The sequence below is a fragment of the Oncorhynchus tshawytscha genome, linkage group LG25 (assembly GCF_018296145.1).
Source record: "Oncorhynchus tshawytscha isolate Ot180627B linkage group LG25, Otsh_v2.0, whole genome shotgun sequence".
NCBI classification, from domain to species: domain Eukaryota; kingdom Metazoa; phylum Chordata; class Actinopteri; order Salmoniformes; family Salmonidae; genus Oncorhynchus; species Oncorhynchus tshawytscha.
Window position 1 is genome coordinate 46,216,402 of NC_056453.1, and position 27,808 is coordinate 46,244,209.

Sequence of the window (27,808 nt, forward strand, 5' to 3'; positions counted from 1 at the left end):
AGTCTGGCTTTTTTTAATGGAGGTTTTGGAGCAGTGGCTTCTTCCTTGCTGAGCGGCCTTTCAGGTTATGTCGATATAGGACTCGCTTTACTGTGGATATAGATACTTTTGTACCTGTTTCCTCCAGCATCTTCACAAGGTCCTTTGCTGTTGTTCTGGGATTGATTTGCACGTTTCGCACCAAAGTAGGTTCATCTCTAAGAGACAGAACGCGTCTCCTTCCTGAGCGGTATGGCGGCTGCTTGGTCCCATGGTGTTTATACTTGCGTACTATTGTTTGTACAGATGAACATGGTACCTTCAGGCATTTGGAAATTGCTCCCAAGGATGAACCAGACTTGTGGAGGTCTGCAATTTTATTTCTGAGGTCTTGGCTGATTTATTTTGATTTTCTCATGATGTCAAGCAAAGAGGCACTGAGTTTGAAGGTAGGCCTTGAAATACATCCACAGGTACACCTCTAATTAACTCAAATTATGTCAATTAGCCTATCAGAAGCTTCTGAAGTCATGACATCAATTTCTGGAATCTTCCAAGCTGTTTAAAGGCACAGTCAACTTAGTGTATGTGAACTTCTGACCCACTGGAATTGTGATACAGTGAATTATAAGTGAAATAATCTGTCTGTAAACAATTGTTGGAAAAATTACTTGTGTCATGCACAAAGTAGATGTCCTAACTGACTTGTCAGAACTATAGTTTGTTCACAAGAAATTTGTGGATTGGTTGAAAAACGAGTTTTAATGACTCCAGCCTAAGTGTATGTAAACTTCCGACTTCCGACTTCAACTGTACATAAAAATGGTTCATCTGACCGTGGGGAAGTAAATACCAATTAAATGGCAGAAATCCCAAACTAAAAGCGCTGTAGTGCCTCAGGGATGTATGTTGGGCCAAATATATTTAAATTCAGGAAGTAAACTGAAATTTCAATCTTGCTTGATTTCAGTTGACTACTTGACTTCCTGAATTGGAACAGAATTGACCCCAACCCTGTTCAGGCCCATGTGGACCTAGTAGGACATTTCTGGAACAATGTCAGTCTTCGGGACAGTCCATCTGATTGGAAGGAGTCTAGCTCTGGCCTACAGTAATCACTAGTAAACAAAACAAGAATGAGACCTTGTTGCTTTTCTCACTATGAAGTTGTTCCCACACTAGTTTCTGAGAACCTCTCTGTCGTAGGCTCTAACTAAAATGTCTGGCTAACATAGTCTGGGTATAGGATAAAGACCCTTCGGGTTTTTCCCTACATAGTGTACCACTGTTGTCCAGTAAATAGTGTGGCTGTCATTGGCGCTGACATGTTTGGTTAAAAGCTTCTTGGATAAAAGCCCACAAGGATCAATTCAATCAAAACTGCAGTGCAGTATTTACACTAGGCACGGTTATCTGAACTGACATTACTATTCCTTTACTTGAGTGTTCATTTCTGGCGAAGAAACACTTGTTTATTTTGACAATAAAAAAAAGCTTTTTTATACATTTAAATAGGACTATCCTTGTGACATTGTTACCTACCAGGACATGTGAAGTACTTAATTTAATACAACTTTTGAAGGTAGTTTTATAACTGTGCGTTGAGCAATTCGCATGAAGCACTCCTCCAGTCTGCCCTGACGTCAGCATGATACTTTACCCAATAAAATATCAACAATTCAAATAGCAATTAAAGACGCTCACCTAACAGAGTTTACCGGTCATCGACACCAATCCATACAAAACCTTTCTGTAACTGAATCAGTTCTATCATGGTGAAAATCAGACTTCTCTTTGACTGTTGCTTTTAGCAAAACAACTAAGAGAAAAGCAGCATGTCATGTTTACCTCAACCATGTGCTTTATTCTGATTGGTCGAGAGAGTCAATTGTTGTAAAATAATGTCAAATGCCCTAATTTACATAGTAGATACTTTTCCCATAAAATCCCAGACTGGTGTTGGGTACTGTATAAACCCTACAACTTCCTGACAGGTATGTGTTGTGCATGGGGTGAACTGAGGGGTACATTCTGTAAACAAAGACAGTGCATCAACAATCTACAGCAGGTTTGAGGAAATCCCACCAATCAGGTCTGAGTGAATCTGACCAATCATGTATTTCTATATTAATAATTTCATCCAGTCACTTTACTCAAACCATGAATCCAGAACAGGGACTGTTTTATTATCTCTTTTCATACAAAATATTTAATAAATATTGACCTTTTTCAAAAGAACAAAACCCTTTAAAAACATTGCCAGGATTGCAACATCATCAACACAAATACAATCTAAAATCCATAACAAGAGAGGAAACACTAAATTAATGTTTCCATGATGTCATAAAGTACTAACATCTGAGAAATAAAAAACATGTCTTCTTTTAAAGAGCCTTTCAATAGTTTAAAATAACATGTGCATTTAAAACAGAAACAAAACAACAGTCTCCCACAGCGCTGAGCGAGAGAGAGAAGGAAATACGTGTTTACGTGATCCTGCAGTGTTCCCGTTGACACCCTAGACCAGCGTTTCCCCAACTCCGTCCTGGAGACTCCAAGAGGTGCACCTTTTGGCTTTGTTCTACACAGCTGATTCTAATAATCAAAGATCAGTTTTGAATCAAATGTGTAGAGCTAAGAGCAAAAACCATAAACATGCACCTCTTGGGATCGACAGGGCTACGTTTGGGAAACGCTGCCATAGCTCGAGTCCCAGATCTGTTTGTGCAGTCTTCCCAACATGTGTGACAGCAGTCCTAGCAATGGAGATGACAAGACAGCACCAACAGATCTGGGACTCAGGCTAGACTATTGACCCCCCCCCGTGTTCCAGTAGACATTGATGTGTGATTGTTGTGTGATTTGCCATAGGGGTGAGTAGGGTAAGTTGAGCCGCCCTTCTTTCTAGGAAACCATACAGAAAACGTATCAGTTGACCAAATATTTATAATTTCACGGAGTCAGTGAAGGAAGAAACCACATGGAGAAGTGGATGAACAAATCAGGTCCAATGAACAGATTTTCCCCCAAGTCAAATTAATTTCATGTTGCTTGTATCTAAACCGAAGTATATTTAAAGATCATTCTATATATCAGCTGGGGTCTCTTTCAGCTTCAGTATGAGGTCCTGAACTTAGCATGAAAGTGCATCCTTGTAGCTGCGTGGGCAAATATAGTCAAAATGTCTGCCTTGGGTTAAATTGAGCCAATTGAAGTGTTTTCTTCCCAGGATAAATTGTGCCAAGAGACCACTGTTTCTTTTTAACAAGCCGTCTTTTCAAAACTGTAATTTCTACATGAATTCTGATTATTTCCAGGGATACACAACATCCTGACATATATGTAGATATCTTTGTTAGAAAGAATAGTATATTTCCTCGACGGAGTGATGATGAATGTAACAACAACAACAAAAGGCTGGATTTACCCAACTCTCCCCTAAATTGTCAGATATTGTTTTGTGAGAATGTGATACACTGTTTTTTGTGCTTTGATCATTTGTGGATTATGGGATTATGAGTTAGATGCTGCTAAAGGCTGTTTGTGTTTTCATGACAAACAATATGTCTGCCACCATCATTTAGAATTTATAACAAAGCAACCAGTCTTGTTTTTATTACATCATCCCCCTAACCTGCAAAGTCTTGGCAAAATGGATATTTGAAAACATCTGAAATCATTATTTTTAAAAAACAACCAATAAACAGGGAATTACTTTTTCTTAGAAAAGTCCTTATTTTCTTCTTCCTCTGATATTTCATAAAATAAAAATGTCAATCAAAATTAAATGTAAACTTACAAAGCTACCGAAAACCTTCAAAATCTAGAGACAGAACATATAAATAAAAAGGGAAATATATCTTTAGGCTCTTGATTATTATTAAGTTAATAAATCAAATATACACAATGATTAATAAATGTACATAGCTACACGTTCTAGATTGACGTGGACATTCTTCATAGTGCCAGTAATACTGGCCTCGCCCCGCCCACCACAAACAAATGATAATCCATGTAAATCAAGATGGATTTGTTTGGTTGATGTAGTAGGAAGCTAAAAATACATTTTCACAAAGACAGAACTAGTTGTAAACCAACAGATGGAAAACTCACAAATACAAAATATACTGTGCGCTGTCGCTAACTTTTTAGACTATTTTGCAATGACTTTGCAGAAAACCCCAAGAAAACCCCAAGAGGAAAGGGAGGCCTTCCAACAACATCCACTAACTGAACAGTGACTTTGCAGAAAACCAAGGAGCCCTATGGGAGGAGCCCTATGGGAGGAGTCCTATGGGAGGAGCCCTATGGCAGGAGCCCTATGGGAGGAGCCCTATGGGAGGAGCCCTATGGGAGGGAGCCCTATGGGAGGAGCCCTATGAGAGGAGCCCTATGGGAGGAGTCCTATGGGAGGGAGCCCTATGGGAGGGAGCCCTATGGGAGGAGCCCTATGGGAGGAGCCCTATGGGAGGGAGCCCTATGGGAGGAGCCCTATGGGAGGAGCCCTATGGGAGGGAGCCCTATGGGAGGGAGCCCTATGGGAGGAGCCCTATGGGAGGGAGCCCTATGGGAGGAGCCCTATGGGAGGAGTCCTATGGGAGGAGCCCTATGGGAGGGAGCCCTATGGGAGGAGTCCTATGGGAGGAGCCCTATGGGAGGAGGGGAGCCCTATGGGAGGAGCCCTATGGGAGGGAGCCCTATGGGAGGAGTCCTATGGGAGGGAGCCCTATGGGAGCCCTATGGGAGCCCTATGGGAGGGAGCCCTATGGGAGGGAGCCCTATGGGAGCCCTATGGGAGGAGCCCTATGGGAGGAGCCCTATGGGAGGAGTCCTATGGGAGGGAGCCCTATGGGAGGAGTCCTATGGGAGGAGCCCTGGGAGGCCCTATGGGAGAGAGCCCTATGGGAGGAGTCCTATGGGAGGGAGCCCTATGGGAGGAGCCCTATGGGAGGAGTCCTATGGGAGGAGCCCTATGGGAGGGAGCCCTATGGGAGGAGTCCTATGGGAGGAGTCCTATGGGAGGGAGCCCTATGGGAGGAGTCCTATGGGAGGGAGCCCTATAGGAGGAGTCCTATGGGAGGGAGCCCTATGGGTGCTGGTCAAAAGTAGTGCACTTATTATTAGGTAATAATATTAGGTAATAAGTGTTGAAATATGAAAACACAGCGCCTGGTTCTCAGCCTCAACCTTTTCTGCCAGTGTAGCCAGCTTGTCCAAACTTAAATTAACAGTCATGGGAAATGTCCCAAATGGCACTCTAATCCCTACATTGTGCATCAAACCCATAGGGCCCTGGTCAAAAGTAGTGCACTACACAGGGAATAGGGTACCACATCTGATGCAGCCATGGATTCATTCATCCAAACAACAAACCTTGTAGTCACAGAATAATGACGCTACAGTTTAGGAACTACAAATCCCAGAACATCCCCCCCCCTGGTCCTCTTCACTAAGATCAATGGTTGCACGAAAACAGTGTCAACACAGCGTATCAGAAGAACCACCTTGCCGGGATGACCATAACGTCCAGGAAGGGGGAATTCTTTACACAGGGTTTACATGCTACTTCCTGCCTCCTGCTATATAATTTCCTGCTATACGATGTAGTCCATCCTGTTGATGCTGTGTGCCGTCTCCAGGGCTCTGTTGTCCTGTTTATTAACCCAGTTAGGGTGTTTGGAGCTGGGCTGCACCGCGGTCCTGACGTCCCCGTCGTTGGGCTGCACCGCGGTCCTGACGTCCCCGTCGCTGGGCCCGTTGGCCCCCAGGCCTCCATTGAGGCCCTGATCCTCCCGCTCCACCAGTGTGTAGGCAGGCTGTTTGGCTGTAACCACAAAGCGTCCTTTATTCCCTAGCTGTATCTCTTTATCGTCGTCCTCCTCCCCCTCAGGGCGGTGGTGTGTTCGTACCTTGGCGACGATCAAGTTTTTATCCTCGTAGTCTTTGATGACCACCGACGTCGTAAGATGGCCGCTGCCGGCGTGTTTCACGTTGATGGGATTCTTGATCTGGTTGAGCTGCTCACGGACGTTGTTGGTGGTGTTGTCATCTGTCGCAGCGGACGACGAGGCTCCGTTGCCATGTTTCCGCCGGCGATGCATGCAGTACAGGAAGACGGAGACCAGCACCAGGATCCACAAGACGATGAAGACTGAAGAGAGGAGGGGGACCATGTAGTCTAAAGAGGGAAGATACAAGACAGAAAGGGTCAGTTTTGCTGTACACACAATACATCAACATTATATTAGGCCAGCTGACAGTATTAATTAACCATTACAATTGTGATTAAAGTCTATGAATGAGTCTGTCCTCATCGGGCTAGGGGGCAGTATTTGGAAGTTTGGTTGCACAAAGTAAACTGCCTGTTACTCAGGCCCAGAAGCTAGGGATATGCATATAATAAGTATTGGATAGTATTGGATAGAAAACACTCTAGAGTTTCCAAAACAGTTAAAATAATGTCTGTGAGTATAACAGAACTGATATGGCAGGCAAAAACCCCAGGACAATCCATCCAGATTTTTTTTTGTTCAGCTCACCCTTGATTACTATGGCTGTCAATGGCTGTCAATGGGAATATAAAAGGAAGTCCTCCCAGATTGCAGTTCATAGGGCTTCCACTAGATGTCAACAGTCTTTAGAAAGAGTTTCAGGCTTGTTTTTTGAAAAATCATCTAGAATTTGTAGTTTTAGTAAGTGGCTCCCATGTTGGCTGTAGTGTTTGTTGCGCGTTACGGTGAGTGCACATACTTCCTTATTTTTCTCCGGTAAGGGTCTCTGGTATTCTCTGTCTTAAATTGTATTGTTTATTTACATAATAGGGTACCTGACGATTGATTAGGAATGTTGTTTGATATGTTTGGAAGAAGTTTATTGGTAACTTACCGGATTCATTTGTATGCATTTTGAAAGAGGGAAACCGGTAGACTACTGAGTCTAGCGCGCCAATGAAACTGACTTTTTTGGGATATATGGACCCTTGTGATTGCAACCAGATGAAGTGATTTGTTTTTCTGCCATTTCTGACTTTCGTGACACTTCTGTTTGGTTGGATAATGTATGTAATGCTTTTGTGTGCAGGGTGCTGTCCTCAGATAATCGCTTTCTCCATAAAGCCTTTTTGAAATCTGACAAAGCGGCTGGATTAATAAGACGTTAAGCTTTTAAATGATGTATTTTCATGAATGTTTAATATGACAATTTCTGTAATTTGAATTTCGCGCTCTAGCGTCCCAATGATCGGTAAGTAGTTAAGCAAGTTAATGTTGATGTTAGTAACACTCAAAGGCCCTAAAAGCTGTAACTTCACATCACTGGGGACCAACATCTCTGCCAGTAAACCAGGAGGAACACTGGTGTATTTCTTCCCAACATGTTTTTCCAATGAATGATGCTGAACAATGATTCATTACATTTATGCTACTGCTGTGCTCTCGAGCTTCCCAACAGCATGGCCTGAAGTCCTGGCTGTGAGGGAGAGGTGGAGGAGGGGAGGAGGAGGAGGATGACCAGAGCAACTTGGCCTGTGAAAGGGGGAGGAGGAGGGGAGGATGACAGGAACAACATGGCCTGTGACGGGGGAGGAGGAGAGAAGCCGGAGAACAGGAGGAGAAACGCCCATCTGGCAGCAACAGAGAAGGGCTGTCTGTCCGTTACAATGATAAATTACCTAAACACTGGAGTCCTAGCACTAAGTTTGCCTGTCCGCATCCTCCCTCCACTCTCTGTTTGGACAGCACCCTGCCTCTCATTACGCCCTCCCTCAACATCTCCACTCTCCACTCCGAGCCAGCCCTCCTGCCACAGACTGAGCCAAGACTTTTCCATAGAAAGAAATGAAGCTAAATGCTGTGTGGACCTGCATTACTGCGGTCATGTGACTGTTAAATAGAGTTGAGATGCATTTTAAATGGCAGCCTACAGTGCACTACTTTGGACCAGAGCCCTATGTGGTAGAACTCAGGAGAGCTACTCAGTGTGTCAGGGCTCTAACTCTGTATCTAGTCCTATGTGGTAGAACTCAGTAGTGTTACTCAGTGTGTCAGGGCTCTAACTCTGTATCTAGTCCTATGTGGTAGAACTCAGGAGAGTTACTCAGTGTGTCAGGGCTCTAACTCAGGACTAGATACAGAGTTAGAGCCCTGACACACTGAGTAACTCTCCTGAGTTCTACCACAAAGGACTAGATACAGAGTTAGAGCCCTGACACACTGAGTAACTCTCCTGAGTTCTACCACATAGGACTAGATACAATGTGGTAGAAGTCTCGTTGGTCTGAGCGGGGTGTCTGTTGATCTGTTGCTCCTGTGTGAGGTGTTGGCTGTGTTTGAAAGCGATGTCCTTTAGAGTCCAGGCAAAGGTGGGCACTGCTGCCTGGTAGAGGTGGACCTGGTCATAGAGGCTGGTCAAGTCCAGGGTGGAGTGATGGACACTGCTGCCTGGTAGAGGTGGACCTGGTCACAGAGGCTGGTCAAGTCCAGGGTGGACCTGGTCATAAAGGCTGTTCTAGTCCAGGGTGGAGTGGTGGACCTGGTCATAGAGGCTGTTCTAGTCCAGGGTGGACCTGGTCATAGAGGCTGTTCTAGTCCAGGGTGGAGTGGTGGACCTGGTCATAGAGACTGTTCTAGTCCAGGGTGGACCTGGTCATAAAGGCTGTTCTAGTCCAGGGTGGACCTGGTCATAGAGGCTGTTCTAGTCCAGGGTGGACCTGGTCATAGAGGCTGTTCTAGTCCAGGGTGGACCTGGTCATAGAGGCTGTTCTAGTCCAGGGTGGACCTGGTCATAGAGGCTGTTCTAGTCCAGGGTGGACCTGGTCATAGAGGCCAGTCCAGGGTGGACCAGGTCATATAGGCTGTTCTAGTCCAGGGTGTAGTGGTGGACCTGGTCATAGAGGCTGTTCTAGTCCAGGGTGTAGTGGTGGACCTGGTCATAGAGGCTGTTCTAGTCCAGGGTGGACCTGCTCATAAAGGCTGTTCTAGGCCAGGGTGTAGTGGTGGACCTGGTCATAGAGGCTGTTCTAGTCCAGGGTGGACCTGGTCATAGAGGCTGTTCTAGTCCAGGGTGGACCTGGTCATAGAGGCTGTTCTAGTCCAGGGTGGACCTGGTCATAGAGGCTGTTCTAGTCCAGGGTGTAGTGGTGGACCTGGTCATTGAGGATGTAATAGTCCAGGGTGGACCTGGTTATAGAGGCTGTTCTAGTCCAGGGTGGACCTGGTCATAGAGACTGTTCTAGTCCAGGGTGGACCTGGTCATAGAGGCTGTTCTAGTCCATGGTGGAGTGGTGGACCTGGTCATAGAGGCTGTTCTAGTCCAGGGTGGAGTGGTGGACCTGGTCATAGAGGCTGTTCTAGTCCAGGGTGGACCTGGTCATAGAGGCTGTTCTAGTCCAGGGTGGACCTGGTCATAGAGGCTGTTCTAGTCCAGGGTGTAGTGGTGGACCTGGTCATTGAGGATGTAATAGTCCAGGGTGGACCTGGTTATAGAGGCTGTTCTAGTCCAGGGTGGACCTGGTCATAGAGACTGTTCTAGTCCAGGGTGGACCTGGTCATAGAGGCTGTTCTAGTCCAGGGTGGAGTGGTGGACCTGGTCATAGAGGCTGTTCTAGTCCAGGGTGGAGTGGTGGACCTGGTCATAGAGGCTGTTCTAGTCCAGGGTGGACCTGGTCATAGAGGCTGTTCTAGTCCAGGGTGGACCTGGTCATAGAGGCTGTTCTAGTCCAGGGTGGACCTGGTCATAAAGGCTGTTCTAGACCAGGGTGGACCTGGTCATAGAGGCTGTTCTAGTCCAGCGTGGAGTGGTGGACCTGGTCATAGAGGCTGTTCTAGTCCAGGGTGGACCTGGTCATAGAGGCTGTTCTAGTCCAGGGTGGACCTGGTCATAGAGGCTGTTCTAGTCCGTGGTGGACCTGGTCATGGAGGCTCTTCTAGTCCAGGGTGGACCTGGTCATGGAGGCTGTTCTAGTCCAGCGTGGAGTGATGGACCTGGTCATAGAGGCTGTTCTAGTCCAGGGTGGACCTGGTCATAGAGGCTGTTCTAGTCCAGGGTGGACCTGGTCATAGAGGCTGTTCTAGTCCAGGGTGTAGTGGTGGACCTGGTCATTGAGGATGTAATAGTCCAGGGTGGACCTGGTTATAGAGGCTGTTCTAGTCCAGGGTGGACCTGGTCATAGAGACTGTTCTAGTCCAGGGTGGACCTGGTCATAGAGGCTGTTCTAGTCCAGGGTGGAGTGGTGGACCTGGTCATAGAGGCTGTTCTAGTCCAGGGTGGAGTGGTGGACCTGGTCATAGAGGCTGTTCTAGTCCAGGGTGGACCTGGTCATAGAGGCTGTTCTAGTCCAGGGTGGACCTGGTCATAGAGGCTGTTCTAGTCCAGGGTGGACCTGGTCATAAAGGCTGTTCTAGACCAGGGTGGACCTGGTCATAGAGGCTGTTCTAGTCCAGCGTGGAGTGGTGGACCTGGTCATAGAGGCTGTTCTAGTCCAGGGTGGACCTGGTCATAGAGGCTGTTCTAGTCCAGGGTGGACCTGGTCATAGAGGCTGTTCTAGTCCGTGGTGGACCTGGTCATGGAGGCTGTTCTAGTCCAGCGTGGAGTGATGGACCTGGTCATAGAGGCTGTTCTAGTCCAGGGTGGACCTGGTCATAGAGGCTGTTCTAGTCCAGGGTGGACCTGGTCATAGAGGCTCTTCTAGTCCAGGGTGGACCTGGTCATAGAGCCTGTTCTAGTCCGGGGTGGACCTGGTCATAGAGGCTCTTCTAGTCCAGGGTGTAGTGGTGGACCTGGTCATAGAGGCTGTTCTAGTCCAGGGTGGACCTGGTCATAGAGGATGTTCTAGTCCAGGGTGTAGTGGTGGACCTGGTCATAGAGGCTGTTCAAGTCCAGGGTGGAGTGGTGGGCACTGCTGCCTTGTAGAGGTGGATCTGGTCATAAAGGCTGGTCTAGTCCAGGGTGGACCTGGTCATAGAGGCTGTTCTAGTCCAGGGTGGACATTGTCATAGAGGCTGTTCTAGTACAGGGTGTAGTGGTGGACCTGGTCATAGAGGCTGTTCTAGTCCAGGGTGGAGTGGTGGACCTGGTCATAGAGGCTGTTCTAGTCCAGGGTGGACCTGGTCATAGCGGCTGTTCTAGTCCAGGGTGGAGTGGTGGACCTGGTCATTGAGAATGTAATAGTCCAGGGTGGACCCTGTTATAGAGGCTGTTCTAGTCCAGGGTGGACCTGGTCATAGAGACTGTTCTAGTCCAGGGTGGACCTGGTCATAGAGACTGTTCTAGTCCAGGGTGGACCTGGTCATTGAGGCTGTTCTAGTCCAGGGTGGACCTGGTCATAGAGGCTGTTCTAGTCCAGGGTGGAGTGGTGGACCTGGTCATAGAGGCTGTTCTAGTCCAGGGTGGAGTGGTGGACCTGGTCATAGAGGCTGTTCTAGTCCAGGGTGGACCTGGTCATAGAGGCTGTTCTAGTCCAGGGTGGACCTGGTCATAGAGGCTGTTCTAGTCCAGGGTGGACCTGGTCATAGAGGCTGTTCTAGTCCAGGTTGGACCTGGTCATAAAGGCTGTTCTAGTCCAGGGTGGACCTGGTCATAAAGGCTGTTCTAGTCCAGGGTGTAGTGGTGGACCTGGTCATAGAGGCTGTTCTAGTCCAGGGTGGACCTGGTCATAAAGGCTGTTCTAGTCCAGGGTGGACCTGGTCTTAAAGGCTGTTCTAGTCCAGGGTGGATGGTGGACCAGGAAAACATTTGGTTTTGAGGCACAGTCACAGAAAATACTTGCGTTTATCTGCTGTATGGTAGCAGGGGGGGAGTCTTCTCGTGGAGATAACCACTTGTGCGTTGGGGAACGTAGAAGAAGCTTTTTCAATCACTCCCTTTAGTGCTGTGGCCACACTTTCCTGCTGTGTTCTCAGGTCGTTTGTGCCTGTGTGTATTATTATGTAGCTGGGTGAACCTAGTTGATCCTCAGACAGAAGATCTAGGGCACGCTGGGTGTCTGGACTACAGAATTTAGACATCGTGTGTTTGGGTCCATAAGGAGTACAATCGGTGTCTTTTGTGTGAATCATTTCCAGGCCCAGGGACATGGACTAGTCTGTGGCGACCTAAATGCCAGAACTGGACCAGAACCTGACACCCTCAGCACACAGGGGGACAAACACCTACCTGGAGGTGACAGCATTTCCTCACCCATATGCCCACCTAGGTACAACTATGACAACATAACCAACAAAAACGGGTCACAACTCCTGCAACTCTTGTCACACGCTGGGGCTGTACATAGCCAATGGTAGGCTTCGAGGGGACTCCTATGGTAGGTACACCTATAGCTCATCTCTTGGCAGTAGTACTATAGACTACTTTATCACTGACCTCAACCGAGAGTCTTTCAGAGCGTTCACAGTCAACCCACTGACACCCCTATCAGATCACAGCAAAATCACAGTCTACTTGAACAGAGAAATACTCAATCATGAGACATCAAAGCCAAAGGAACTGAATAATATTAAGAAATGCTATAGATGGAAGGAAAGTAGTGTGGAAACCTAACAAAAAACAATTAGGTAACAATAAATTCAATCCCTTCTAGACAACTTCCTGGACAAAACGTTCCAAACCTTCCATAACAAAGCCATCACCTACAGAGAGATGAACCTGGAAAAGAGGCCCTTGATTCCCAAACCTTCCATAAAGCCTTCAGTCTGGCTTTAGATCGGGGTACAGCACCACAACTACGGCAGTGGCAAACGACATCATTAATGCACTTGATAAAAAGCAACATTGTGCTGCTCTGTAGCTTTATCAAAGGCCTTTGATTCAGTTGACCATGAATTGTTGCTAGCTAGACTCAGTAACATTGGTTTCAGTGAAGGGGCAGTAAATTGGTTTAGGAACAATCTTTCTGACAGAACACAATGTGTAAAAACTGACAATCACAAGTCTAGCTGTCTAGAGATTAATGGAGGTGTGGCCCAGGGTTCCATTTTAGCTGTGTTGTTCACAATGATTTGGGAAACGGGATGCAACCAGCAAAGTTCCATCTATATGCAGATGATACAGTCATATATTCATGTGCTCCTTCTCTGGTTCAGGCTGTTGAAGAGCTCCAGACTGCGTTTCAGTCAACTGCAGGCCTCCCTTCATGGTCTCAAACTGGTCTTGAATGTACAGAAAAATATATTCATGACCTTTAGGCAGGGTAGCCTAGTGGTTAGAGCGTTGGACTAGTAACGGAAGGTTGCAAGTTCAAATCCCCGAGCTGACAAGGGACAAATCTGTCGTTCTGCCCCTGAACAGGCAGTTAACCCACTGTTCCTAGGCCGTCATTGAAAATAAGAATTTGTTCTTAACTGACTTGCCTAGTTAAAAAAAGGTTAAAATAGAAAACTCTGCCAGAGAAGGTGTCGCATCTGGTGGCTTATCCATTGAAAAAGTGTCATCCTACAAATACCTAGGTATATGGTTGGATGACAAGTTGTCCTTTAAAGTTCATATAGATAATCTTGTGACAAAAGCTTCAATTGAAATTGGGTTTTTATTTTCGTAATAAGGCTTGCTTCCCGGTTATGGCTAGAAAGAAGCTTGTTCAGGCCACTTTTCTCTCTATAATTGATAACGGTGACTTGTTGTGTATATGCAAACAACCTCCTTGGTCTGACAGAGACTGGACTCTGTTTATCATGCAGCCTCCTCTGTCTGACAGAGACTGGACTCTGTTTATCATGCAGCCTCCTCTGTCTGACAGAGACTGGACTCTGTTTATCATGCAGCCTCCTCTGTCTGACAGAGACTGGACTCTGGCCTCCAACTGCTCTTAAACGCTAGTAAAACCAAATGCATGCTTTTCAACCGTTCGCTGCCTGCACCCGCACGCCTGACCAGCATCACCACCCTGGATGGTTCCGAACTAGAATATGTGGACATCTATAAGTACCTAGGTGTCTGGCTAGACTGTAAACTCTCCTTCCAGACTCATATCAAACATCTCCAATCTAAAATCAAATCTAGAGTTGGCTTTCTATTCCGCAACAAAGCCTCCTTCACTCACGCCGCCAAACTTACCCTAGTAAAACTGACTATCCTACCGATCCTTGACTTCGGGCGATGTCATCTACAAAATAGCTTCCAACACTCTACTCAGCAAACTGGATGCAGTTTATCACAGTGCCATCCGTTTTGTCACCAAAGCCCCTTATACCACCCACCACTGCGACTTGTATGCTCTAGTCGGCTGGCCCTCGCTACATATTTGTCGCCAGACCCACTGGCTCCAGGTCATCTACAAGTCCATGCTAGGTAAAGCTCCATCTTATCTCAGTTCACTGGTCAAGATGGCAACACCCATCCGTAGCACGCGCTCCAGCAGGTGTATCTCACTGATCATCCCTAAAGCCAACACCTCATTTGGCCGCCTTTCCTTCCAGTTCTCTGCTGCCTGCGACTGGAACGAATTGCAAAAATCGCTGAAGTTGGAGACTTTTATCTCCCTCACCAACTTTAAACATCTGCTATCTGAGCAGCTAACCGATCGCTGCAGCTGTACATAGTCTATCGGTAAATAGCCCACCCATTTTTACCTACCTCATCCCCATACTGTTTATATTTATTTACTTTTATGCTCTTTTGCACACCAGTATCTCTACCTGTACATGACCATCTGATCATTTATCACTTCAGTGTTAATCTGCAAAATTGTAATCATTCGCCTACCTCCTCATGCCTTTTGCACACAATGTATATAGACTCTCTTTTTTTTCTACTGTGTTATTGACTTGTTAATTGTTTACTCCATGTGTAACTCTGTGTTGTCTGTTCACACTGCTATGCTTTATCTTGGCCAGGTCGCAGTTGTAAATGAGAACTTGTTCTCAACTAGCCTACCTGGTTAAGTAAAGGAAAAATTAAAAATAAATAAATAAAATACCCAGATTGCTAGGTGGTTGCTATGTTACCATACCCTGTCTGCTAGGTGGTTGCTATGTTACCATACCCGGTCTGCTAGGTGGTTGCTATGTAACCAAACCCGGTCTGTTAGGTGGTTGCTATGTTACCATATCCTGTCTGCTAGGTGGTTGCTATGTTACCATACCTGGTCTGCATGGTGGTTGATATGTTACCATACCTGGGCTGCTAGGTGGTTGCTATGTTACCACACCCGGTCTGTTAGGTGGTTCATATGTTACCACACCCGGTCTGCTAGGTGGTTGCTATGTTACCATACCTGGTCTGCTAGGTGGTTGCTATGTTACCATACCCAGTCTGCTAGGTGGTTGCTATGTTACCATACCCGGTCTGCTAGGTGGTTGCTATGTTACCATACCCGGTCTGCTAGGTGGTTGCTATGTTACCATACCCAGTCTGCTAGGTGGTTGCTATGTTACCATACCCAGTCTGCTAGGTGGTTGCTATGTTACCATACCCGGTCTGCTAGGTGGTTGCTATGTTACCATACCCAGTCTGCTAGGTGGTTGCTATGTTACCATACCCGGTCTGCTAGGTGGTTGCTATGTTACCATACCCAGTCTGCTAGGTGGTTGCTATGTTACCATACCCAGTCTGCTAGGTGGTTGCTATGTTACCATACCCGGTCTGCTTGGTGGTTGCTACTTAAAGTCCCCAGGACATTTACAGTATTAGGCAAGACTGCCTTCCCGTCTTGTGCACCAGATTCATGGAATAGTCTAGAATCCCTGCTTCATCTAGATGTGTTAGTGACCCTGAATGAATTTAAGATATTGATGGGAGACAGAGGATTGTAAAATGCTTTTTTTTTAGTCTGGATCATGTTGTTGTATTGTTGTATGTCTTAATTCTGTATTGATTGTTGTATGTTTTAATGATGTGATGTATTGATTGTTGCTGCCTTCTTGGTCAGGTCTCCCTTGAAAAAGAGACTCTGGGTCTCAATGGGCTTTTCCTGTTAAATAAATCAAAAATTACCTACAGAGAAATTAACCTGGAGAAGAGTCCCCTAAGCAAGCTGGTCCTGGGGCTCTGTTCCCAAACACAAACACACCCTACAGAGCCCCAGGACAGCAGCACAATGAGACCCAACCAAATCATGAGAAAACAAAAAGATAATTACTTGACACATTGGAAAGAATTAACAAAAAAACAGAGCAAACTAGAATGCTATTTGGCCATAAACAGAGAGTACACAGTAGCAGAATACCTGACCACTGTGACTGACCCAAACTTAAGGAAATCTTTGACTATGTACAGACTCAGTGAGCATAGCCTTGCTATTGAGAAAGGCCGCCGTAGGCAGACATGGCTCTCAAGAGAAGACAGGCTATGTGCTCACTGCCCACAAAATGAGGTGGAAACTGAGATGCACTTCCTAACCTCCTGTCCAATGTATGACCATATTAGAGACACACATTTCCCTCAGATTACACAGACCCACAAAGAATTCGAAAACAAACTCCCATATCTACTGGATGAAATTCCACAGTGTGTCATCACAGCAGCAAGATTTGTGACCTGTTGCCACGAGAAAAGGGCAACCAGTGAAGAACAAACACCATTGTAAATACAACCCATATTTATGCTTATTTATTTTCCCTTGTGTACTTTAACTATTTTAACATCGTTACAACACTGAATATAGACATATGACATTTGTAATGTCTTTATTATTTTTGAAACTTCTGTATGTGTAATGTTTACTATTCATTTCTGTTTATTTCACTTTTGTTTATTATCTACTTCACTTGCTTTGGCAAAGTTAACATATGTTTCCCATGACAATAAATTGAAATTGATAGAGAGAAAACAGAGAGACTGTGTGTGTGGTGTGTACTGGTTTGGATTGGTGTGTACTGGTTTGGCTGTGTGTGTGTGTGGTGTGTACTGGTTTGGATTGGTGTGTACTGGTTTGGCTGTGTGTGTGTGTGGTGTGTACTGGTTTGGCTGTGTGTGTGTGTGGTGTGTACTGGTTTGGCTGTGTGTGTGTGTGGTGTGTACTGGTTTGGCTGTGTGTGTGTGTGGTGTGTACTGGTTTGGCTGTGTGTGTGTGTGGTGTGTACTGGTTTGGCTGTGTGTGTGTGTGGTGTGTACTGGTTTGGCTGTGTGTGTGTGTGGTGTGTACTGGTTTGGCTGTGTGTGTGTGTGGTGTGTACTGGTTTGGCTGTGTGTGTGTGTGGTGTGTACTGGTTTGGCTGTGTGTGTGTGTGGTGTGTACTGGTTTGGCTGTGTGTGTGTGTGGTGTGTACTGGTTTGGCTGTGTGTGTGTGTGGTGTGTACTGGTTTGGCTGTGTGTGTGTGTGGTGTGTACTGGTTTGGCTGTGTGTGTGTGGTGTGTACTGGTTTGGATTGGTGTGTACCGGTTTGGCTGTGTGTGTGTGTGTGTGTACTGGTTTGGCTGTGTGTGTGTGTGGTGTGTACTGGTTTGGATTGGTGTGTACTGGTTTGGCTGTGTGTGTGTGTGGTGTGTACCGGTTTGGCTGTGTGTGTGTGTGGTGTGTACTGGTTTGGCTGTGTGTGTGTGTGGTGTGTACTGGTTTGGCTGTGTGTGTGTGTGGTGTGTACTGGTTTGGCTGTGTGTGTGTGTGTGGTGTGTACTGGTTTGGCTGTGTGTGTGTGTGGTGTGTACTGGTTTGGCTGTGTGTGTGTGTGGTGTGTACCGGTTTGGCTGTGTGTGTGTGTGGTGTGTACTGGTTTGGCTGTGTGTGTGTGTGGTGTGTACTGGTTTGGCTGTGTGTGTGTGTGGTGTGTACTGGTTTGGCTGTGTGTTTGTGTGGTGTGTACTGGTTTGGCTGTGTGTGTGTGTGGTGTGTACTGGTTTGGCTGTGTGTGTGTGTGGTGTGTACTGGTTTGGCTGTGTGTGTGTGTGGTGTGTACTGGTTTGGCTGTGTGTGTGTGTGGTGTGTACTGGTTTGGCTGTGTGTGTGTGTGGTGTGTACTGGTTTGGATTGGTGTGTACTGGTTTGGATTGGTGTGTACTGGTTTGGATTGGTGTGTACTGGTTTGGATTGGTGTGTACTGGCTTGGCTGTGTGTGTGTGTGGTGTGTACCGGTTTGGCTGTGTGTGTGTGTGTGGTGTGTACTGGTTTGGCTGTGTGTGTGTGTGGTGTGTACTGGTTTGGCTGTGTGTGTGTGTGGTGTGTACCGGTTTGGCTGTGTGTGTGTGTGTGTGTGGTGTGTACTGGTTTGGCTGTGTGTGTGTGTGGTGTGTACTGGTTTGGCTGTGTGTGTGTGTGTGTGGTGTGTACTGGTTTGGCTGTGTGTGTGTGTGTGGTGTGTACCGGTTTGGCTGTGTGTGTGTGTGTGTGTGTGGTGTGTACCGGTTTGGCTGTGTGTGTGTGTGGTGTGTACTGGTTTGGATTGGTGTGTACTGGTTTGGCTGTGTGTGTGTGTGGTGTGTACTGGTTTGGATTGGTGTGTACTGGTTTGGCTGTGTGTGTGTGTGGTGTGTACCGGTTTGGCTGTGTGTGTGTGTGGTGTGTACTGGTTTGGATTGGTGTGTACTGGTTTGGCTGTGTGTGTGTGTGGTGTGTACCGGTTTGGCTGTGTGTGTGTGTGTGGTGTGTACTGGTTTGGCTGTGTGTGTGTGTGGTGTGTACTGGTTTGGATTGGTGTGTACTGGTTTGGCTGTGTGTGTGTGGTGTGTACCGGTTTGGCTGTGTGTGTGTGTGTGGTGTGTACCGGTTTGGCTGTGTGTGTGTGTGTGTGTGGTGTGTACTGGTTTGGCTGTGTGTGTGTGTGGTGTGTACCGGTTTGGCTGTGTGCGTGTGTGTGTGGTGTGTACTGGTTTGGCTGTGTGTGTGTGTGTGGTGTGTACCGGTTTGGCTGTGTGTGTGTGTGTGGTGTGTACCGGTTTGGCTGTGTGTGTGTGTGTGTGGTGTGTACCGGTTTGGCTGTGTGTGTGTGTGTGTGTGTGGTGTGTACCGGTTTGGCTGTGTGTGTGTGTACCGGTTTGGCTGTGTGTGTGTGTGTGTGTGTGTACCGGTTTGGCTGTGTGTGTGTGTACCGGTTTGGCTGTGTGTGTGTGTACCGGTTTGGCTGTGTGTGTGTGTACCGGTTTGGCTGTGTGGGAGGTCTACAAGTTCCCCGGAGGTAGCTGTGGAATGGGCATGTACAACACAGATGAGTCTATTTCAGGCTTTGCACATAGCTGCTTCCAGTACGCCATTGGCAAGAAGTGGCCCCTCTATCTGAGCACCAAGAACACCATTCTCAAAGCTTATGATGGCAGATTCTGGCTGTGTGTGTGGTGTGTACCGGTTTGACTGTGTGTGTGTGTGTGTGTGTGTGTGTGGTGTGTACCGGTTTGGCTGTGTGTGTGTGTGTGTGGTGTGTACCGGTTTGGCTGTGTGTCTGTGGGCGGGAGGGCGAGTGAGCATATGTGTTGCAGGGGGTTCATACCGGTGTGGCTAGTGCTCGGCGTCCGCTGCACTCTGACCTCAGCAATGGCGGTGATGATGCTGTTGTTGCCATGGCGTTTAGACACCAGATCGATGATCCTCTCTGTTATCTCCTTTATAGGTGAATTGTCCATCCACTGGTCCACTGTGTACTGAAGAGAGAGAGAGAGAGAGGAGCGAGGAGAGAGAGAGAGGAGAGAGAGGAGAGAGAGAGAGGAGAGAGAGGAGAGAGAGAGAGGAGAGAGAGAGAGGAGAGAGAGGAGAGAGAGAGAGGCGAGAGCGAGGAGAGAGAGGAGAGAGAGAGAGAGGAGAGAGAGGAGAGAGAGAGAGAGAGAGAGAGAGAGAGAGAGAGAGAGAGAGAGAGAGAGAGGAGAGAGAGGAGAGAGAGAGAGGCGAGAGAGAGGAGAGAGAGAGAGAGAGAGAGAGAGAGAGAGAGAGGAGAGAGAGAGAGGAGAGAGAGAGAGAGAAGAGAGCGAGGAGAGAGAGAGAGAGAGCGAGAGCGAGGAGAGAGAGAGAAGAGGGTGAGAGTGAGGAGAGAGAGAGAGAGAGAGAGAGCGAGGAGAGAGAGAGAGGAGAGCGAGAGCGAGGAGAGAGAGAGAAGAAAGCGAGAGTGAGGAGAGAGAGAGGAGAGAGAGAGAGGAGAGAGAGAGAGGAGAGAGAGAGAGAGAAGAGAGCGAGGAGAGAGAGAGAAGAGAGCGAGGAGAGAGAGAGAGGAGAGCGAGAGCGAGGAGAGAGAGAGAGAAGAGAGCGAGGAGAGAGAGTGTTGTGTATCTTATCTCCTTTATACAGTAGGTGATCTGTCTAGCCGCTGTTCCTGGAAAGAAGAATCAAATATGTAACAAAATGTGTCTTCTGCTTCATCAAAGCCTCGTTAGTCCTTCTCATGTCGAAGGATGGCTACATGTGACTAGGTTTATCCCAACCTTCTATGAAAAACCGACCACAGTTGTTGGGAGAGATGGAGCTGAGAAAACACAAGAGGGGTTAGGTATTGTATGTTGAAAACGTCTTGATACATAATGCCTTCGTCAGATTACTAGAGTAGTTTTGATGCTTTTTTCTGTCCTTGGCTGCAGTCTAACAGAGCAATTTCTGAAACAAAATTCCTTGGTTTCTCAGAAATCCAGGTTGTAGGAATTCTGGAATCATAACAACATTTTTCAACCAGGAATTCTAGAGGAGGGTCAATAGAACTTGGGGAAAGTTGGCAGCATTTGTAACCCGAGTTGGAGAAGTCTTGCTACACAGTATCGTCATCAGATATAGAACTAGTTTAGTGTTACAGTTGTTTATCTTTTCAGCTTTGAACACAATACTCCATGACACCATGTAGCTCAATATAGCTGAACAGAGCTCCACATAGCTGAACAGAGCTCCACATAGCTGAACAGAGCTCCACATCACTCCACAGAGCTGAACAGAGCTCCAGAGAGCTGAACAGAGCTCCACATCACTCCACAGAGCTGAACAGAGCTCCACAGAGCTGAACAGAGCTCCACATAGCTGAACAGAGCTCCACACAGCTGAACAGAGCTCCACACAGCTGAACAGAGCTCCACATAGCTGAACAGAGCTCCACATAGCTGAACAGAGCTCCACATAGCTGAACAGAGCTCCACACAGCTGAACAGAGCTCCACACAGCTGAACAGAGCTCCACATAGCTGAACAGAGCTCCACATAGCTGAACAGAGCTCCACACAGCTGAACAGAGCTCCACACAGCTGAACAGAGCTCCACACAGCTGAACAGAGCTCCAAACAGTTGAACAGAGCTCCAAACAGTTGAACAGAGCTCCACAGAGCTGAACAGAGCTCCAGAGAGCATCCTGTGACGTTCTGCACTAGCTTTGAATAACCCACGCGATATGCAACTTTTCAGGGAAGTTAGGAACCAATACACACAGTCAGTTAGGAAAGCAAAGGCTAGCTTTTTCAAACAGAAATTTGCATCCTGCAGCACTAATTCCAAAAAGTTCTGGGAGAGAACTCAATGCCCTTGCTGATGGAAGGAGGTTTTCACTCAAAATCTCACGATACATGGCCCCATTCATTCTTTCCTTTACACGGATCAGTGTACTGGTCCCTTTGCAGAAAAACAGCCCCAAAGCATGATGTTTCCACCCCCATGCTTCACAGTAGGTATGGTGTTCTTTGGAGGCAACTCAGCATTCTTTGTCCTCCAAACACGACAAGTTGAGTTTTTACCAAAACGTTATATTTTGGTTTCATCTGACCATATGACATTCTCCCAATCTTCTTCTGGATCATCCAAATGCTCTCTAGCAAACTTCAGACGGGCCTGGACATCATGTACTGGCTTAAGCAGGGGGACACGTCTGGCACTGCAGGATTTGAGTCCCTGGCGGCGTAATGTGTTACTGATGGTAGGCTTTGTTACTTTGGTCCCAGCTCTCTGCAGGTCATTCACTAGGTCCCCCCGTGTGGTTCTGGGATTTTTGCTCACCGTTCTTGTGATCATTTTGACCCCACAGGGTGAGATCTTGTGTTGAGCCCCAGATCGAGGGAGATTATCATTGGTCTTGTATGTCTTCCATTTCCTAATAATTGCTCCCACAGTTGTTTTCTTCAAACCAAGCTGCTTACCTATTGCAGATTCAGTCTTCCCAGCCTGGTGCAGGTCTACAATTTTGTTTCTGGTGTCCTATGGCAGCTCTTTGGTCTTGTCCATAGTGGAGTTTGGAGTGTGACTGTTTGAGGTTGTGGACAAGCATTTCGCTACACTCGCATTAACATCTGCTAACCATGTGTATGTGACAAATAAAATTTGATTTGATTTGATTTGATTTTACAGGTGTCTTTTATACTGATAACAAGTTCAAACAGGTGCCATTAATACAGGTAACAAGTGGAGGACAGAGGAGCCTCTTAAAGAAGAAGTTACAGGTCTGTGAGAGCCAGAAATCTTGCTTGTTTGTAGGTGACCAAATACTTATTTTCCACCATAATTTGCAAATAAATTCATTAAAAATCCTACAATGTGATTTTCTGGATTTTTTTTCTCATTTTGTCTGTCATAGTTGAAGTGTACCTATGATGAAAATTACAGGCCTCTCTCATCTTTTTAAGTGGGAGATCTTGCACAATTGGTGGCTGACTAAATACTTTTTTGCCCCACTGTACTACCCACCATAGTGATCTGTAAGCTCTCGTTGGCTGGTCCTCGCTACATATACGTCGCCAAACCCACTGGCTCCAGGTCATCTACAAGTCTCTGCTAGGTAACGCTCCGCCTTATCTCAGCTCACTGGTCACCATAGCAACACCCACCCATAGCACGTGCTCCAGTAGGTATATCTCACTGGTCATGCCCAAAGCCAATACCTCATTTGGCCTCCTTTCCTTCTAGTTCTCTGCTGCCAGTGACTGGAACGAATTGCAAAAATCACTGAAGTTGGAGACTTATATCTCCCTCACTAACTTCAAGCATCCGCTGTCAGAGCAGCTGACCGATCGCTGCAGCTGTACACAGCCCATCTGTACATAGCCCATCCAACCAACAACCTACCTCATCCCCATATGTTTTTTGTTTTTTTTCTGCTCTTTTGCACCACAGTATTTCTGCACATCAGCATCTGCTCATATATCACTCCAGTGTTAATTGCTAAATTGTAATTACTTTGCCACTATGTTATTGACTGTATGTTTGTTTATTCCATGTGTAACTCTGTGTTGTTGTGTTATTGTGTTATTGACTGTATGTTTGTTTATTCCATGTGTAACTCTGTGTTGTTGTGTTATTGTGTTATTGACTGTATGTTTGTTAATTCCATGTGTAACTCTGTGTTGTTGTGTTATTGTGTTATTGACTGTATGTTTGTTTATTCCATGTGTAACTCTGTGTTGTTGTTTGTGTCGCACTGCTTTGCTTTATCTTGGCCAGGTCTCAGTTGTAAATGAGAACTTGTTCTCAACTGGCCACCTGGTTAAATAAAGGTGATCTGGTCTACCTGGTTAAATAAAGGTGATCTGGTCCACCTGGTTAAATAAAGGTGATCTGGTCTACCTGGTTAAATAAAGGTGATCTGGTCTACCTGGTTAAATAAAGGTGATCTGGTCTACCTGGTTAAATAAAGGTGATCTGGTCCACCTGGTTAAATAAAGGTGGTCTGGTCCACCTGGTTAAATAAAGGTGATCTGGTCTACCTGGTTAAATAAAGGTGATCTGGTCTACCTGGTTAAATAAAGGTGATCTGGTCTACCTGGTTAAATAAAGGTGATCTGGTCTACCTGGTTAAATAAAGGTGATCTGGTCTACCTGGTTAAATAAAGGTGATCTGGTCCACCTGGTAAAATCAAGGTGATCTGGTCCACCTGGTTAAATAAAGGTGATCTGGTCTACCTGGTTAAATAAAGGTGATCTGGTCTACCTGGTTAAATAAAGGTGATCTGGTCTACCTGGTTAAATAAAGGTGATCTGGTCCACCTGGTAAAATCAAGGTGATCTGGTCCACCTGGTTAAATAAAGGTGATCTGGTCTACCTGGTTAAATAAAGGTGATCTGGTCTACCTGGTTAAATAAAGGTGATCTGATCTACCTGGTTAAATAAAGGTGATCTGGTCTACCTGGTTAAATAAAGGTGATCTGGTCTACCTGGTTAAATAAAGGTGATCTGGTCTACCTGGTTAAATAAAGGTGATCTGGTCTACCTGGTTAAATAAAGGTGAACTGGACTACCTGGTTAAATAAAGGTGATCTGGTCTAACAAGAGAGCACCACTCCTGACCAAAAGTAAGTTCACCAAAACAGTCAGTGTATCTAATGTGTAACTATTACCCTATTATACATATATATATATATATATATATATATATATACACACTATTACGCATGTGACACATGAAATGCCTCAGAGAGAATATACAGGGAGTACAGACTGGGTTTTAGAGTCAGGAGCTCAGTACTGTAGACTTAGATGTATTGAGGATAAGGGAGGGTTAAGCATGCCAGCTTTGCATACATTATTTTCCATTTTCCTTACAGTCCACTTGAACCCAAACTCCTGACAAACGTACACACACGTGACAGGACGTGACTTACGATGCTGAGATGGATCTCGTTGCTGGCAGAGGTTGAAGGGTCACAGGTTATGGAAACAGAATACTCAGAGGACACATTCTTGACCACGTACAGTTGTCTCAGCTGCTTACACACTGCCTCAATACTCAGACCCTGGAGAGAGAGACAGCGAGTAGAGGGAGAGAGAGAACGAGAAACAGAGAGAGCGAGAGAGAGAACGAGAAACAGAGAGAGAGAGGGAAACAGAGAGACGGTTAGAGAGAGAGAGACGGAAACAGAGAGAGGGTTGGAGAGAGAGAGAGAGAGAGAGAGAGAGAGAGAGAGAGAGAGAGAGAGAGGAAACAGAGGGAGGGTTAGAGAGAGAGAAATAGAGAGAGGGAAACAGAGGGAGGGTTAGAGAGAGGGACACAGAGGGGGTTAGAGAGAGAGAGGGTTAGAGAGAGGGAAACAGAGGGAGGGTTAGAGAGAGAGAGAGAGAGAGAGAGAGAGGGGTTAGAGAGAGAGAGAGAGAGAGGGGGGTTAGAGAGAGAGAGGGTTAGACAGAGAGAAAGAGAGAGGGAAACAGAGGGAGGGTTAGAGAGAGAGAGAGGGTTAGAGAGAGAGAGAGAGAGAGAGAGGGGGTTAGAGAGAGAGCGGGAAAGAGGGAGGGTTAGAGAGAGAGAAAGAGAGAGAGAGAGGGTTAGAGAGAGAGAGAGGGGGTTAGAGAGAGAGAGAGGGTTAGAGAGAGAGAGAGGGGGTTAGAGAGAGAGAGAGAGAGGGAAACAGAGGGAGGGTTAGAGAGAGAGAGGGAAAGAGAGGGAGGGTTAGAGAGAGAGAGAAAGAGAGAGGGTTAGAGAGAGAGAGAGAGAGAGAGAGGGAAACAGAGGGAGGGTTAGAGAGAGAGAAAGAGAGAGAGAGAGAGGGGGGGGGGTTATAGAAACAGAGAGAGAGACAGAGAGGGTTAGAGAGAGAGAGAGTGAGACAGAGAGGGTTAGAGAGAGAGGGAGTGAGACTAACATCAGCACTCTGCCAAAACATCAGAACTCAAATACTTGAATCAGTTATAGAACCCATTGCCCTTTATGGTTGTGAGGTCTGCTCACCAACCAAGAATTCACAAATTGGACAAACACCAAATTAAGATTATGCAAGCAGAATTCTGAAAAAAGATCCTCTTTGTACAACGTAAAACATCAAATAATGCATAAAGAGCAGAATTAGGCCGATACCCGCTAATTAACAAAATCCACAAAAAAAGCTATAAAATTCTACAAACACCTAAAAGGAAACGATGCTGACACATTCCACCACAGAGCCATAACCTACAGAGAGAAGAACCTGGAGAAGAGCAATCACCTACAGAGAGATGAACCTGGAGAAGAGCCATAACCTACAGAGAGATGAACCTGGAGAAGAGCCATAACCTACAGAGAGTTGAACCTGGAGAAGAGCCATCACCTACAGAGAGTTGAACCTGGAGAAGAGCCATCACCTACAGAGAGATGAACCTGGAGAAGAGCCATCACCTACAGAGAGATGAACCTGGAGAAGAGCCATCACCTACAGAGAGATGAACCTGGAGAAGAGCCATCACCTACAGAGAGATGAACCTGGAGAAGAGCCATCACCTACAGAGAGATGAACCTGGAGAAGAGCCATCACCTACAGAGAGATGAACCTGGAGAAGAGCAATCACCTACAGAGAGATGAACCTGGAGAAGAGCCATCACCTACAGAGAGATGAACCTGGAGAAGAGCCATCACCTACAGAGAGATGAACCTGGAGAAGAGCCATCACCTACAGAGAGATGAACCTGGAGAAGAGCCATCACCTACAGAGAGATGAACCTGGAGAAGAGCCATCACCTACAGAGAGATGAACCTGGAGAAGAGCCATCACCTACAGAGAGATGAACCTGGAGAAGAGCCATCACCTACAGAGAGATGAACCTGGAGAAGAGCCATCACCTACAGAGAGATGAATCTGGAGAAGAGCCATCACCTACAGAGAGATGAACCTGGAGAAGTGTCCCCTAAGCAAGCTGGTCCTGGGGCTCTGTTCACAAACACAAACACACCCCACAGAGCCATCACCTACAGAGAGATGAACCTGGAGAAGTGTCCCCTAAGCAAGCTGGTCCTGGGGCTCTGTTCACAAACACAAACACACCCCACAGAGCCATAACCTACATAGAGATGAACCTGGAGAAGATTCCCCTAAGCAAGCTAGTCCTGGGGCTCTGTTCACAAACACAAACACACCCCACAGAGCCGTAACCTACAGAGAGATGAACCTGGAGAAGAGTCCCCTAAGCAAGCTAGTCCTGGGGCTCTGTTCACAAACACAAACACACCCTACAGAGCCATCACCTACAGAGAGATGAACCTGGAGAAGAGTCCCCTAAGCAAGCTGGTCCTGGGGCTCTGTTCACAAACACAAACACACCCTACAGAGCCATCACCTACAGAGAGATGAACCTGGAGAAGAGTCCCCTAAGCAAGCTGGTCCTGGGGCTCTGTTCACAAACACAAACACACCCCACAGAGCCATCACCTACAGAGAGATGAACCTGGAGAAGAGCCATCACCTACAGAAGATGGTCCTGGGAAGAGCCATCACCTACAGAAGATGAACCTGGAGCCATCACCTACAGAGAGATGAACCTGGAGAAGAGCCATCACCTACAGAGAGATGAACCTGGAGAAGAGCCATCACCTACAGAGAGATGAACCTGGAGAAGAGCCATCACCTACAGAGAGATGAACCTGGAGAAGAGCCATCACCTACAGAGAGATGAACCTGGAGAAGAGCCATCACCTACAGAGAGATGAATCTGGAGAAGAGCCATCACCTACAGAGAGATGAACCTGGAGAAGTGTCCCCTAAGAGCTGGTCCTGGGGCTCTGTTCACAGACACAAACAACCCCAGAGAGCCATCACCTACAGAGAGATGAACCTGGAGAAGAGCCATCACCACAAACAGACCCCACAGAGCCATGAACCTGGAGAAGATGTCCCTGGAGAAGAGTCCCCTGGTCCTGGGGCTCTGTTCACAAACACAAACACACCCCACAGAGCCATCACCTACAGAGAGATGAACCTGGAGAAGAGTCCCCTAACTAAGCAAGCTGGTCCTGGGGCTCTGTTCACAAACACAAACACACCCTACAGAGCCATCACCTACAGAGAGATGAACCTGGAGAAGAGTCCCCTAAGCAAGCTGGTCCTGGGGCTCTGTTCACAAACACAAACACACCCTACAGAGCCATCACCTACAGAGAGATGAACCTGGAGAAGAGTCCCCTAAGCAAGCTGGTCCTGGGGCTCTGTTCACAAACACAAACACACCCTACAGAGCCATCACCTACAGAGAGATGAACCTGGAGAAGAGTCCCCAAAGCAAGCTGGTCCTGGGGCTCTGTTCACAAACACAAACACACCCTACAGAGCCATCACCTAC

General features: G+C 46.7%; 1 protein-coding gene across 2 annotated transcripts in view; it reads right to left on the reverse strand.

Annotated features, from left to right (window-relative positions):
• Positions 1–4,919: 4,919 nt before the first annotated feature.
• The window catches only part of LOC112238597 (protein jagged-1b), a 162,985-nt gene continuing 140,096 nt past the window's right edge, over positions 4,920–27,808 (reverse strand). The window contains exons 24-27 of one of the 2 annotated variants that reach the window (XM_042305797.1): positions 24,390–24,521; positions 19,331–19,481; positions 5,889–6,157; positions 4,920–5,803 (exon numbers count right to left, since the gene is read on the reverse strand). In XM_042305797.1, coding sequence (XP_042161731.1) covers positions 5,471–5,803; positions 5,889–6,157; positions 19,331–19,481; positions 24,390–24,521 — 885 coding nt within the window. In that variant the 3' untranslated portion in view covers positions 4,920–5,470. Of the gene's footprint in view, positions 6,158–19,330; positions 19,482–24,389; positions 24,522–27,808 lie in introns of both variants that reach the window. The other variant, XM_042305798.1, reaches the window with a different exon arrangement.